The 16,375-nt window shown below is 42.4% G+C and overlaps 1 protein-coding gene across 1 annotated transcript in view; it reads left to right on the top strand.

The window, feature by feature from the left end:
- The window catches only part of LOC137534379 (zinc finger protein 585A-like), a 178,093-nt gene extending 166,489 nt beyond the window's left edge, over window positions 1–11,604 (top strand). Inside the window, exons 12-14 of the mRNA XM_068255861.1 lie at window positions 4,636–4,731; window positions 8,172–8,267; window positions 11,101–11,604. Of these exons, the coding sequence (XP_068111962.1) occupies window positions 4,636–4,731; window positions 8,172–8,267; window positions 11,101–11,483 (575 nt within the window). The 3' untranslated portion in view covers window positions 11,484–11,604. The remainder of the gene's footprint in view (window positions 1–4,635; window positions 4,732–8,171; window positions 8,268–11,100) is intronic.
- Window positions 11,605–16,375: the final 4,771 nt, after the last annotated feature.

Here is a 16,375-nt window from a genome sequence, read left to right as displayed (position 1 = left end):
TCTGGAGGATCTGTAATCCATTGGAACGGGATTATACCTACTTCTCTAGCCCCCATGGAGTTTATTCCCGCATTGACTACATACTAGTATCTCATAACTTATTATCAGTGGTCTCTAAAGCCCACATAACCTCTTGTGCTATCTCGGACCACTCCCCGGTTGAGGCCACATTCAATATTCTAGAGGGTAGACAATATCCAACTTCATGGCGACTGAACACCTCTCTCTTGAAGGACCAAGTTGTGGCCTCTAAGGTGGAAAGAGCCTTGAGGTCCTACTTTACAACCAATACTACTGAAGGGGTCTCTCCAATGTCTATTTGGGCGGCGCATAAATGCGTAATTAGAGGTGTACTTATGAAGGAGGGGGGTAGGATCAAACGGGAGAGGAATGAGGCAATTGATAAATCACTACACGAAATACACAGGTTGGAGCTCATACATAGAGGATCTCTTTCCAGACCTGATCTTGAGGCTCTTACAGCCGAACGTGAGAAATTAAAATCCCTGCTATTTTATAAAGCCCGCTTTGCCGCTACGCGATGCAAGCGCCACTACTACGAATATGGCAATAAATGTAGTCGCCTGCTAGCCCGAGCCCTCAAAACCCAACAGACTTCAAATTACATACCCCATATACAGGACACCACCAAGGAGCTTCACCACAGATCCCTATCCATAGCACGAATCTTTCGAGATTATTATAAATCGCTTTATAACCTGCCAGGGGAGGGGTCCGAGAGGGCCCGGTCCGCTCTTTCCCGCAAAATTACAGAATACATAAGGGCTTCGGGTATGCCCACTTTATCAGAATCTGAAATAAAAGAACTTGAAGAACCACTAACCTTAGATGAGCTCAGAGTGGCTATCGCTCAATCTCCATCTGGTAAGGCCCCAGGTCCTGATGGCTTTTGCCTGGAATACTATAAAAAATTTCTAGAAGTCCTCCACCCTTCCTTACTAAAGGCCCTTAATTCTCTCACGGATCCAGATTCTCCTACCTCCTTCCCAAAAGATATGCTTATGTCTCATATTACAGTGATACATAAACAGGGGAAAGATCCTAACCTATGCCCTAATTACCGCCCTATATCCCTACTCAATATAGATTTGAAACTATTTGCAAAAATTCTGGCCAATAGGTTATCTCCCTTGATGTCCCAGCTGGTCCATTTCGACCAGGTGGGCTTTATTCCTACAAGAGAAGCCCGGGACAACACGATTAGAACTCTGGCGGTGGTTCATTGGGCACGATCGAAGGCCTTACCAATGATGCTACTGTCTACTGATGCGGAGAAGGCCTTCGATCGTGTTCATTGGGAATTTATCAAAAACACGCTAAGTCACATTGGCTTGTCACATAACATGCTTACTCACATCATGGCACTCTATTCCACCCCTACAGCAAGGGTTAAGGTCAATGGTGAACTCTCGGAATCCTTTGATATCTCAAATGGAACGCGTCAGGGGTGTCCCTTGTCACCCTTCATCTTTGCACTATCCCTAGAGCCATTACTCCGTAGAATCAGGACAAACCCGGATATCAGGGGGATTACGTTTCCTTCATCAGAGCATAAAATAGCCGCCTATGCGGATGATCTCCTCTTCTATATCACCGCTCCCCATACCACAGTTCCAAATCTCCTTAAGGAGTTCTCTACTTATGGCCACTTAGCCAATTTGAAAATTAATTATGACAAATGTGAAGCTCTTAATGTGGGCCTTGACCCAGCAACACAATTAAACCTTCAGGCCAATTTTGCATTTAAGTGGGCACCCAAAGCTATTTCCTATTTGGGCACTAAGATTCCGAGCACCCTGACCGAGATATTTAGACTTAATTATGTACCGCTCCTTGCCACAATCCGCTCTGATTTACAAAAATGGGACATGGCTAGGTTTTCTTGGTTTGGCCGAGTTAACATACTCAAAATGAATGTACTCCCACGTTTCCTGTACATCTTTCAAGCCCTACCAGTCAGGGTCCCAGTGTCTTTCTTTCGCGAAATACGTAAATGCCTCCAGAGATTTATTTGGAGGGACAAACCCCCTAGAATAAAATATGCCTTAACCACACTACCTAAAGATCAGGGAGGAATGGCGGTGCCAAATCTGCAACTATATTTCACAGCTGCCACATTGGTCCGCATAGTAGATTGGCATCGCCATGGTCAAATGAAACAGTGGGTTGGGATGGAGCGGGACCTAGCTCACCCCTTTCTTAGTAGCTTACCCTGGACAAACAAAACTCCCCCTGCATCTGATTTGACATACCCCTTGATATCGGACACGATAAAATTATTTCGTAAAATTAATAAGTCCAATCAGCTCTCCCTTTATCCATCCCCAATGATCCCTCCCTTAAATAACCTGGGTTTCCCACCCGGCATAATTCGCTCAGCGTACCAACACTGGAGAGGCACTCACATATTACGGGCTCATCACCTAATTAGGGGGGGATCTTGGCTGCCCCTTACTGACATAGAGGCTAAACTACAACTTTCCTCCCTGGACCCATGGTCCTTACTGCAATTTCAACATTACTTACTCAGCCTGGGGGACAAACGTAGCTTGAGTCGGGATCTCTCGCCATTTGAGCTGCTATGCGATGGGGAGGGATATGTCACCAAGGGAATTTCACAAATATATACTATGCTTATTACAAATACGGTGATTACTAACTCTCTGAAATCAAAGTGGGAAACATCCTTGAACCAGAGCTTCACGGATGCTCAGTGGCGAAGGATCCTCATTATGGCTCATAAATGCTCCACTTCCGCCCGTATACAGGAGTCAGGCTACAAGATCCTAACGCAATGGTACTACACCCCAGACAGACTCCATCGAATCTTCCCGAGCTCTAGTCCCCTCTGTTGGAGATGCTCGTCTCATACCGGTACCTTGGTACATATATTTTGGAGCTGTCCGGCCATTGGACCATTCTGGGATTCTGTAAAGGCCATCACTACACAGGTAACGGGAGTAGAGACCTCTGAGGACCCTTCCTACTATTTATTACATAATTCACCAAGGCGACTTGGGAAATACAAAAAGTCACTCTCTAAACATTTGTTGAACGCAGCACGCATACTTATAGCTAGACACTGGAAGTCCCCGCAGACCCCGTCAATCGCAGAATGGTTACAGGAGATTAAATTTATTCAACAAATGGAGGACTTAACGCAATCTATTCAGTTGAGAAATGAACAGTTCCCTTCGGACATGGAGGCCCTGGTTTGAGTTTACTGAATCAGATGATTACAAACGATTCTTAGGGTAAACAACATACTGAAGCAAATTATCCCGTACCCTGGCGTTATATGGGCGTCTTATCTCTCTTTGTCATGTTGGGGGACTGAGATCTTAAGAACAAATGGACATGCCTGCGGAACTCTTTACACTCTGAGCCGGCCATACTCCTCTCTTCTTCTTTCTCTCTATTCTTCTCTTACTACTTTTCCTTTTCTTCTTCTTTCTTTCTTTGTTGTAGTATTCATTGCCTCTCCTCTATTTCCCTCTTTCTAATATTTCACTTGCTCTACCAGGGATGTAAATAGCTATCCGGACCCAGGGTCCGAGGGATGTAGCCATTTAAGGGAGTGCCTGGGTGTATGTTCCCTCTGGGCCCCAGGTACTCCTAAGGCATTAATAAAGAACGACTTTCACTCGGATCTCCTGACTATACACATGTGTGGCAGACTTGTGTTCTATAATCACCTATTTTATGCTTAACGCTTATATGAGTATAATAATCCCTGTCATGTCCAGCTCACCTTACTCTCAATGTGTTATATATGTAGCCGCTTGGTGGCACTGGTTTGTCACCCTACCTATGTACCCTTAAATATATGTACCTGATGCATTGAGATGTTTGCTTTGATATTTCTTGATGTTGTAAAATTATTTTCAAAATAAAAATCTTTAAAAAAATAAAAAAAAACAAACAATGAGAACTCCAATGAGTTTTGGTTCACCGTGAGCTTGCAGGTTAGTCTGTGCCTCTGGGAGTTTCAAGTCCTACTCCATAGAGCCAAATTAATACATGCCATGCACTGATGAGAATCAATCAGTCCGAAACAGTCTGTATGCATGTTGGATTATTTTGGCTCGGTACACTTAACAAGCTGATACATCATTGCATTCCAGCAGGTCTGGACTCTGGAGGTGTGATTAGCTTTGAAGGGCAACAATGGTTGATTTGCGTATATTCAGCAGTGATGCTCTGGGAGACATCTCTCAAGCTCACTCCAACCTGAATTATCGCAAATACTTTCTGTTTTAGGAAAGCAAACAGTTTTTTTCTATAGCATTTTAGTAAGGGGGCTTTTTGGACCATTGTAGCCCCTTACACACTCCAATTAGTTCTTGTTCACCATGAGCTTGCTGGTTAGTTTTTACAAAAATGCACTGTATTTTCACATAATGATTAGTTTTCTTCAAAAGAGACACTTTCATGAAAAGATGCTTTCTTGTGTGCAAATATGAAAAGAAAATTAAGGGAGAGTGTTTTGTGACGCTAATATGGTTATATTTACATAAAGCAATCTAACACAGAGATACTACTTAAAGAAGCAGTATGCAATTAGGGATGCAATTGTGTGACTTTATAGATACTCTATCAATTAATGTATTCCAGGGCCACTAGGATCACAAGTGACTGGACTTCCTGGGCCAAAAGGAGAACAAGGACCACCAGGACCAAAAGGAGAGAAAGGAGACAGTGGAGTTTTAGGTAAAAAAAAGAGAGCGAGAGAGGACTTTGTTTTATTTATTTCCAAAGTGATTTTTTCTTGTCATACAAATAATCTGTGACATTTTATGTCAATAATGTTTATTAACCATTTCAGCTCGCCAGTTGTTTTCACTTTATGGATGAGAGGAATTTTCACATTTCAGCGCTCCTCCCTTTTATGCTCCAAAAACTTTATCACTGCTTACCACAACAAAATGATCTATACCTTGTTTTTTTTGCCACCAGTTAGGCTTTCTTTGGGTGGTACTTTTTGCTAATAATTATTTTATTCTAAATGCATTTTAATGGTAATAATAAGAATCAAATGTAAAAAAATAATTAGTTCTCAGTTTTTAACCACTATAGTTTTAAAATAAAATGTGCTATGGTGTGGATAAAAATATTATTTTCACATTTGTCCTGATTTTTGCAATGTTTAAATTATATCCCGCCCTAGTTCAATGTATGTGTAATGATCCGCGCTGCTGTCTGCATAGGCAGACAGCTGTTTGACCATTGTTTAGGTCTGAGTGCTGCAGGTCTCTGGAAAAGAGACCTGTCTTCACTCTGTAAGTTTCAGAGTTGCTTTGCTGGTGAGGAATTTGCATACACTTGTCATGCAAATTGCTTAGCTGCTTCCTCTGATGGCTTGCAGTATAAATACCTTTTGCTCCCAGAATTCCCTGCTGGTCATGATGTTTTTTTCTTGCTAACTCACCTGGAGTCTCAGCCCTCTGCTCATTGTTGGTTATTATTGCTAGCTTAGAGTAGATACCCTTTGGGAGTTCTCCTTGCATTCCTGTTTAGTGCAGTCAGGATTGTGTATATTTGTACTGCCTATTCTGTCGTGTCTTGTTCTTGGATTGCGCTGTCGCCAGCGGTTGGCGGTAGCGAATCGTTCTGACTTTCCTTTGGGATTGTCTTGTCGCCAGCGGTCGACAGGAAATCGTTTTGTCGCAATCGCCCTAGCGCTAGTGGCTGTGGTTCCTTCTGTACTCTTTCTAGGAGTGTAGGCCAGAGCTGCGGTTGCTACTGGTTACTCCTTCTGTCTGTCTTGTCTGGAACGAAGGCTCGGTGAGGTAACCGTTTAGCAAGCGTTCGCCTTCTCTATTCATTTTTGTGTTTCATTGGTTAGTTAGGGTTGTCGCGTTTTTTCTCTGTTGCGCTTTTCGTGCTGAGACCGCGCCATTAGCGTGTTTTGTCGTTGTTGCACTTTTCGTGCGGCGACCGCGCTTAGCGAGTGCGTTTGTTATTTTCCTTGCCGTTCTGATCATTGTTATTTTCTGTGTCTTTCTCGCAACACTTGTGCTCTGTCTCTACTCGGTCTTGTGTCACTGTTGGCAATCGCCACTCTTGCGATTGCGTTCCCACTTGGTTTCCGCTGTTGTGTGTTCACCGTCGCCGGGTGGCGACTAGATTGGTGGACACACATACATTCTGTCTCTGTGCTCACTTTCTCTCTACAGGTGCATTGCACCAAAGCTGGGTTCTGTCGTTTTATACACTTGTGGAGGACTTCTGCAGTGTCAGCGCACATCTTATGCGCTGACCACGGAGATAATTCCACAATTGTTACAGTATGGCAAAAATGTTATATTTGGAAATAAAGGTGCATTTTTTTAGTTTGACATCCCTCACTAACTACAAGCTCATAATTTAATTGTTTGGGTCTTTTTATTAAAATTAATGTATGCAGATGTATTTTTTACTATTTGGCCACAAGATTTCTTGGCGCATTATTTCCTATCACCGCACTATGCTACGCTAAACAGGCAGTAATGCATGGACGTGTTACTCCAAAAGAAACAATGACGCAGGCATCTCATTGATACCGGCAATAATTGACAAGGAAACTCAGATTGATGAATGGGAACTGCGTTCCCATTCATTCATCTCCCCTCTAACGATCAGTGGTCGGAGCAAGCTGGAGTGTTTGGCGGCACGATCAAAACACATTGTCGCTCCTACATCTACTGAGAATGATCACTGTTTTTGAACAAAAGGAACAACCCCTAGTATTTTACTGTGTGTGTTACCAGATAAGAATGTACCTGTAAAGGTAGCCATACATCTCTCGACTTAGCAGTCGATCGACCATCCAATTCAATAAATCTTATTGGATGAAAATCGGTAATGAATAGCAAAGCTTCCATACGTGGTATGGCCATCAAAATTGCTAGATATGTTAAGTAGAATAGAAGGTACAAAAATAATTTTTCAAAAACACCTTGTGGTTTTTAAGAAATTAGATTTTAGAATCGCAACGGAAAAATCGTTTTTAAACTAATTTTTCGGAGTTTAAAAACCATTTTTCTTTGCATTTTTAAAATCATTTTTTTCAAAAACGACAAGGTCTTTTTGAAAAATTATTTTTTACTTGTATTCCCTATTCTCCACAACATGTCCAGCAAGTTTGGTAGCAATAGCAGGTATGGGGCTTTGCTATTCACCACTAAAGCCGGCACAAAATGAAGTTAAAATTATGATAAAACACATACGAAATTATGAATGGTAATACAAAATCAGTTTGATGTCCAAATCATAATTACACATAGGCGTAATCGCCAAAATTTACACAAAATTTTGAGCAATCGTATTTAGCTGATTACAACCATCGCTACAGATAAGATAACTGACTCCCCAAAATTGCCCTTAAAGCATGATTAACATGTACACAATGAGAATTAGATTGTGAGCTCCTCTGAGGGAGAGGTAATACAAAACAGGATTAGAGCAGGCACGCCATCACTATCTTCTGGGTGCTTGAAGGGGTGACATAGGCAATGTGGTTAGCCGCACACCTCAAGAAAGGGAGACCCTGTGAAGTTCCCAAAACAATTGTTGGACTAAACATGGTTAATGGCACAATAAAGAGTGTGCTGTTCCAGTACAAAACTGGCGTGCTAATGAAATGTGTTTCTGTCTGAGAGCCAGTTAAGGCTCATACACACGTCCAACTTAATGCACAACCAACCACACAACATGACCAACCATACAACAAGTTGTTTGCATGACAAGTATGTACACACACGCAAACCAACTAAACACCCAATTTACTTAAATACTATGCGTGCAAGCTAAATGACAAACTGCAGAACATGTCTGCATTCAAAAACAACAAAGTTGTTCAAAAGACTTGTACACACATTCCAACCTGCATAATAGTTGTTCAGATTGATCCTCTTGGTTGGATCTGGAAAACATCCTGTTATCAGTTGGTCATCTGGTTGTTTGCCAGCCGTGCACCCACTTACCCAACTTATCTTCCAACAGACCATGTTTAAAAGGTAGTTGGACAGATTTTTGGTAGGTGTATATGAGCCTTTAGGGACATGACTATATACTCTGTAATGTTTTGCAGAAGGTGTCAGAATTACATTAATAAAATAAACATTGTTTTTGCTTTGAAGCTTTTAATACCAATGTCTCTCTCTCTCCAGCACTCGAGTCAATGAAGCAGCAAATCAGTATTTTGGATTCACGATTGTCAACCCTGCAGACAAGCCTAGATACCAAGGTGGAAGGTCTGAAAAAAGGTCAGTAGAATACTTTTTGATTTTTTTTTTTTGATTTTGTATTTCATGTAGAATGCCTTTGGAATTTCATACATTAAGATTAATAAACAAAATTATCTACCGTATTCCTGAAAATGTTTTTCAGTTGTAATATAATTTGGTATTCTAGAGGATCTTTCTGATTACACCTACAGAGGTCCCCAATAATAACTTTACCTGGGCTGGAAGCTGCACATCTCCTTTCAGCTTCTGCTGTTATTGCTATTATATAATGATATATACAATACAAACATACAGCAAATAATTACTGAAGAAAGAAAGTGTGGCCTTAGCTCTATCCTAGGGATGCTCATTCCCATTCTGCAGAAATCACATTTCCACATTTACGATTGGAAATCTGCATTTCTGATTGAAAATCAGAAAACAGAAATCAAAAATCGGATTTCTGTGGAAATACCCCATTAACACAACTTTGTAATTTTAGCCAAATCACAGGACTCAGAAAGAATTGGACCAATCAGAGAACACAGAGTCAATGCGGAAGTATATGGCCAATCAGAGAATGCAAAAAATGACCCCCCCCCCCCAAAAAAAAAACGAATTAAAATCGGAAGTAAATATCAAAAATCTACGGAATTGGTAATCGCCATTGCCGGAAATTGGAATTTGCATGGAATTGGAAATTGCCATTTCCGGCCATCCCTAATTTATAGTGAATCTAAAGTGAGTGGAATGCGGAGGCTGCCCTCTCCATTCTCTAATAAACAACACCAGTGTATACCAGTGCGTACATGTATAAGCACCGCAAGGAAAATTAGGTTCAAGTAGAATATCGGTAATTTTACAAAATACAGTGCCAGGGCCATCTCATACTTTATTGGGTGCCTCCGGCACCTAAATTACCTGCAGTAGCTACTAATTGGTGCTAATAACAAAGGCACCTATGAGAGCATCCATAGTATGGGTGGGTAGGGTTAAGCATTGATGAGGGGGTTCTTTCTTAGGATAACCATAGCCAATATTTTATTATAGCCTAACCTAACCTTATCCTCACTCAGAGCCCTCCCTCTACCGATACCTAAAACCTAGCCACCCCCACTCTGATGCCTAAACCTAACCACCCCCTCTTATGCCTAAACCTAACCACCCCCCTCTGATGCCTAAATCTAACCACCCCCTCTTATGCCTATACCTAACCACCCCCCTCTAATGCCTAAACCTAACAACCCCCCTCTGATGCCTAAACCTAACCACCACCCTCTGATGCCTAAACCTAACCACCCCACTCTGATTCCTATACCTAACCACCCCCCTCTGATGCCCTGCTACAATACATTACCGTACACCTCTTGCTGTGTTAACAAGGATAAACAAGCTCTCCCAATAGAGTGTACTGGTGCACTGTAGCTGCCAGACACATTTACAAAGCACAGACTGGTTACACATGCCTGATGTAATGCTGATGATAGAAAAGTATATCCTAGCCATCTGCATCACTTCCTGACTAGCAGGTGAAGCTGGCTTTGCCAATGTTGTTCTAAAGAGAAACCGTAACCAAGGATTGAACTTCATCCCAATCAGTAGCTGATATCCCCTTTCCCATGAGAAATCTATTCCTTTTCTCAAACGGATCATCAGGAAACTCTGTATGGCTGATATTCTGGTGAAACCCCTCCCACTGTGTGATATCAGCACCAGGGTGCTGACATCACACTATGGAAGCCTTGTTGTATTGTGGGAAATAACAGCTGTTTCCAACTGCCAAAAATGCATCATCTCTTTCCACAGACATCACCTGCCAGCAGTAAAGATGTTGCCATGTGATATATGTCAGAATGTAAATCAGGGAGAGGAAAGATTTTACAATGGGCAAACATTGACTAAATCATTTCTAAATAATTATTGTAAAAATTGTTCATAACGTTATTTTCACTGCAGTTCCTCTTTAGTTTTTTTTTTCTTAAAGTGTACCCAAGACGACATGTGACATGATGAGATAAACATGTGTGTGTACTGTGCAAAACATATTAATAGTTATATTGGTAGGTGAACAGAGGCGCCAGAAGGATAAAAGTAGATACAATTTTTAAAAAATTGCTGGGAGGAAGTGGTGGACTCGCCTCCGTTAAAGCAGACACCAAGGACTGTAAATATATAGATATACACATTTATTGAAAATACCCCAAAGATGCAACGCGTTTCGCGGGCACAGCCCACTTCTCTGTCACCTTGCTTTATTTTGCTGCCTGAAAGAGTTAATTTTTAGACATGGAAGTGACAGCTGTTGGAAATATAGTAAAAATCACTAATAAGCAAATTGCAGCCATAAAGTTTTCCTGGCTGAATACAATTTCTGAGAGCAGAGGGAGATAAAATACATGAACTATTGACCTTTTTCTAACGCTGGGACACTTATTAGGCTGCCATTAAGCAGAGGCAACAAAACATTTAATCTAGTTTCTAAATGTATAAATAAAAAATAAAACTATGGGATATTGAAAAAAAACAAAACATTTTTAGTACTAGGAGCGTAAATGTTATGTTTATCTCATCAATTTATTTTCACCTCAGGTTCACGTTAAAATAATAAAGGGAGCTCCCAGATCCCACCACATAGCGCCACATGTGTGTGTGTAGTTAGGTCCTGCTAAAACAGAGGGAAAACTCTTAATAACAGTAGTACTTATCTTAGTGTTTAGCTCTGAAACAAAATATATTAAATCTTGTGATCAGATTTCACTGAACTTCAGCACTGACCATGTACTGTATCCTCACCTTCTCTGTTTATATTGCACAAGTTCTTTCAATCGCATAAAGATTATTTTAATTTATAATTTTCCCTTGTCTATTTCAGCTTCTCCTTTGTTGAAAGATGGTGTCAGAATTGTTAAAAAGTACTTTGTGTCAACTGGTGGTCAGGCAAATTACCATGATGCCATAAACATCTGTGCTAAATTGGGCGGTCAGCTCGCTACACCACGAAACGCTGAAGAAAATGCAGCTGTGTTGAAAGTCCGCGGGAAGTCACGAACCCATGCATGGCTGGGTATAAATAAAATTAGAACAAAACCCACATTTAAATATATAAGTTATGAGCCATTGACATATACCAACTGGGGTCCAGGAGAACCCAATAATTATTTGGGACGTGGTGAAGACTGTGTAGAAATGTGGGAAACAGGAAAATGGAACGATAACGTTTGCAATAATCGAGATCTTGTCATTTGTGAATTTTAAATCAATGTATCTGCATTGTAGCTTTAAGCAACTTTCAAAAAAAATCCTAATTGAATATACTGTACTAATATACAAGGGGAAAACTCTTAAATTGTATCCTAATTAAAAAGCATTCTTAAAATGTGGTGTATGCGTGTAATTATTTTTTAGTCTTCTAAAGTTTACAATGATCAGGCAAAAGAAACTGCATAATTCACACACTACACGAAACTAAGTATAACCTGTTATGATTCAACAAATATAGTGTGCTCAATGGGATCACAAATGGAATTTTAAACAAAAAATAAATAAAACCAAAATACATAAAAAAATTAATAAAATTGTTGAAATCTGGTAGCAGCTGCCAGATAAAGCAATGGTGCTTAGTCAGTCAGCTCAAACAATATGCAAAGAAAGTGGTGCTTCTCAGATCTTCTAACACTTCAGCAATATACTATTAATCATTGATGGCCAGCACCTCACCCCACACAGGTGCAGACTCACCAGACAGAATGACAGAGCTGTAGAGTGCTCTATCTGGTGAGTCTGCACTTGTGTGCTGTGTATTGATGGCCATCGAAGATTGATAGTATATTGTTGAAGTTTTAGAAGATTTGAAAAGTGCCAATTTGGTTGCATTTCATAACCTGTTTTGAGTATATACTGAGTCCCCCATTTATATATATCAGAACAAGTAACAATGGTAAACCAAATTATAAACCTTAGGGGGCCATTGTAACGATCGGTGTCAGCACACAGAGAGAATCTGATTATTGGTGATCTGCAGAATCACCAAGAATACAGATCTATACCCGATTATGGATGATCTGCAGAATCACCAATAATACAGATATAGTACTAACCTCTGGACACCTCTGAATATATATATATTGAGTGTTTGGTGTAACAGTATGACTTTGAGTAATCCACCTGATGAGCAGGTGGCCTATGGAAGTACAGGAGGCAGAGCTGGGACAAGGTCCTCCAGCACCCAAGGCTGAGACACCAAAGTGCGCCCCTCCATCCCTGCCACCCCAGCCATCACACACTGATTGCTATTAGACTAAGAAGCGCCACAGGGCCCACAACCTCCCCAACACCTTAATATCTAGTTATCTGGCTTGCAGTCACTGCCATGTATCCCCTTTTCTTATTTCTTTTTGCTTCAAACACAATTAGGAATGACAGCTGAATGAATTGTGTGCCCCCTCCTACACTGCGCCCTGAGGCTGGAGCCTCTCTAGCCTGACAACAGGCATCGTTACCTTTTTTGAGACCAGCAAAATTGGCAGTACCTCACAGGGAATCAGGTGGGCGGCCCACAAAGCAACTAAAAGAGGTGAACTAATTAAACTGTCTTCTACAAGACGTAAACAACCTATGGCTAGAATAAATGAACTAAAGATGGAAATGAGACGTTTAGAATTCAAGCATGCTAGAGGTGACCCCTCAGCTTCCACGACTCAACTCTCTACTTTACGTCAGGAAATTCAGGCCCTACTATTTTGGAAGGCCGACAGAGCCCTCTGTATGACTTTACAGAAGTTCTATGAGAAAGGAGACAAACCAGAGCACCCCTGCCCCCTGATCACCCACAGCACCCCTCAGACCCCCCCTGATCACCCCCTCAGACCCCTGTTTGCACCCAATCACCCCCCTAATCACCCATCAATCACTCCCTGTCACTATCTGTCAACGCCATTTTTTAGATTAGGTCCTAAACTGCCCCCTGGGGGCTCCTGATCACCCCCCACACCCTCAGATCCTCCTGAGACCCCCCAGACCCCCCCCCCCCTGTGTACTGTATACATCTATTCTCCCCTGTAATCACCTACTGATTACCTGTCAATCACCTGTCAATCACCCATCAATCACACCCTGTCACCACCTGTCACTGCCACCCATCAGATCACACCCTAACCTGATCACCCGCCCACACCCTCAGATAGCCCGCAGATCTGCCCTCAGATCGCCTCCGAAGTGCAATTTTTGTATCTGTTCTCCCCTCTAATCACCCACTGATCACCCACCAATCACCCATCAATCACCCCCTGTCACCACCTGTCACTGCTACCCATCAGATCAGACCCTCATCTGCCCCTTGCGGGCACCTAATCACCCGCCCACATCCTCAAATCGCCCTCAGACCCCCCCTGATTAGAGATGTCGCGAACCTCCGATTTCCGCAAAAGGTTCGGTTCGCGAAAAAGTTTGCGAACCGCAATACACTTCAATGGGGAGGCGAACTTTAAAAATTTAAAAAAATTCTACCGGCTGCAATAATGATAGAAAACATGTTTCAAGGACTCTAATACCTGGAGGCCCGCCCCTCCCTCCTCCAAGCAAGGTCCTTATTCCATTTCACTCACTAGTCTGCCTACACTAATTAGTTAAGGGACAGCTGCTTCCCTCCTCCCTCCTCCCAGAGGGAAGAGGGTCTCATCTGCCAAGGAATTATACTATTTCAAAAACCAGTTTACATACCATAGCTGGGAATCGAACCTGGGTCTTACTGTGTGGTGGGCAAGCACCCTAACTGCTGTACCACAACAGTAGTAACTGAAGTTGGCCTAGCATTTACTATTTATGCTCAATGCAAAAGAAACATTAGGTTGGGAACCTTAACTGAGAGTGATACGGATGTTTCCTGTAAACAATACCAGTTTCCTGGCAGTCCAGCTGATCTCTGTGACTGCAATAGTGGCTGAATCACACCCTGAAACAAGCATGCAGCTAATACAGTCTGACTTCAGTCAGAGCACCTGATCTGCATGCTTGTTCAGGGGCTGTAGCTAAAAGTATTAGAGACACAGGATCAGCAGGCGATTCAGGCAGCTGGTATTATTTTAAATGGAAAAATCCATATCCTTCACCGTTTAGGTTCCCTTTAAGGATTTGTAGCATAAAAGCCAACTCACATTGACTGGGATTTGGACCTGGGACTCACTGTGTGGTGGGCAAGTCACCCTAACCGCTGTACCACAACAGTAGTAACTGAAGTTGGTCTAGCATTTACTATTTATGCTCAATGCAATAGAAACATTAAGTTGCTTAAAGGGAACCTTAACTGAGAGTGATATGGATGTTTCCTGTTAAACCATACTAGTTGCCTGGCAGTCCAGCTGATCTCTGTGACTGCAATAGTGGCTGAATCACACCCTGAAACAAGCATGCAGCTAATCCAGTCTGACTTCAGTCAGAGCACCTGATCTGCATGCTTGTTCAGGGTCTGTGGCTAAAAGTATTAGAGACACAGGATCAGCAGGCGATTCAGGCAACTGGTATTATTTTAAAAGGAAAAATCCATATCCTTCACCGTTTAGGTTCCCTTTAAGGATGTGTAGCATAAAAGCCAACTCACATTGGCTGGGATTTGAACTCAGGTCTCACTGTGTGGTGGGCAAGCACCCGAACCACTGGACCACACCAGTATTAACTGAAGCTAGCCTAGCATTTACTATTTATGCTCAATAAAAGAGAAAAAGTAGACAAGACAAATAACATTTATATCACGCTTTTCTCCTGGCGGACTCAAAGCACCAGAGCTGCAGCCACTAGGGCATGCTCTATAGGCAGTAGTAGTGTTAGGAAGACTTGCCTAAGGTCTCCTACTGAATAGGTGCTGGCTTACTGAACAGACAGAGCCGAGATTCAAACCCTGCTCTCCTGTGTCAAAGGCAGAGCACTTAAGCATTACACCATCCAGACATTACTTACTAGTGGCTGCAGCCCCGGACGCTTTGAGTCCGCCAGGAGAAAAGCGTGATATAAATGTTTGTTGTCTTGTCTACTTTTTCTCTTGTATTGAGCATAAATGCTAAATGCTAGGCTAGCTTCAGTTACTACTGTTGTGGTACAGCGGTTAGGGTGCTTGCCCACCACACAGTGAGACCCGGGTTCAAATCCCAGCCAATGTGAGTTGGCTTTTATGCTACAAATCCTTAAAGGGAACCTAAACGGCGAAGGATATGGATTTTTCCTTTTAAAATAATACCAGTTGCCTGAATCGCCTGCTGATCCTGTGTCTCTAATACTTTTAGCCACAGCCCCTGAACAAGCATGCAGATCAGGTGCTCTGACTGAAGTCAGACTGGATTAGCTGCATGCTTGTTTCAGGGTGTGATTCAGCCACTAATGCAGTCACAGAGATCAGCTGGACTGCCAGGCAACTAGTATTGTTTAACAGGAAACATCCATATCACTCTCAGTTAAGGTTCCCTTTAAGCAACCTAATGTTTCTATTGCATTGAGCATAAATAGTAAATGCTAGGCCAACTTCAGTTACTACTGTTGTGGTACAGCAGTTAGGGGTGCTTGCCCACCACACAGTGAGACCCAGGTTCAATTCCCAGCTATGGTATGTAAACTGGTTTTTGAAATAGTATAATTCCCTGGCAGATGAGACCCTCCTCCCTCAGCTGTCCCTTAATTAATTAGTGTAGGCAGACAAGTGAGTGAAATGGAATAAGGAGCTTGCTTGGGGGGACAGGGCCTCGAGCAGTGTGTTTGACAATAATCTGACTGTGATGTAGAGGTTCAAAGTTTTGCTCAATAGAGCATTATGGGGCGAATCGAACTTCCGCAAAAGTTCGCCTGCTGCAGGCGAACGCGAACCCCCAAAGTTCGCCTGGAACCGTTCGCCGGCGAACAGTTCGCTACATCTCTACCCCTGATCACCTCCCCAGTGCATTATTTACATCTGTTCTCCCCTCTAATCACCCACTGATCACCCATCAATCACCGATCAATCACCCCCTATCACCACCTGTCACTGATACCCATCAGATCAGACCCTAATCTGCCCTTTGTTGGTACCCAATTACCCACCCACACCCTCAGATCACCCTCAGACACACATCCCCAATCGCCTCCCCAGTGCATTGCTTGCATCTATTCCCCCCTCTAAACACACC

Source organism: Hyperolius riggenbachi, chromosome 10 (genome assembly GCF_040937935.1).
Source record: "Hyperolius riggenbachi isolate aHypRig1 chromosome 10, aHypRig1.pri, whole genome shotgun sequence".
Taxonomy (NCBI): domain Eukaryota; kingdom Metazoa; phylum Chordata; class Amphibia; order Anura; family Hyperoliidae; genus Hyperolius; species Hyperolius riggenbachi.
The sequence above is the reverse complement of the archived record's forward strand: the minus strand, read 5'-3'. Positions and strand labels throughout refer to the sequence as shown.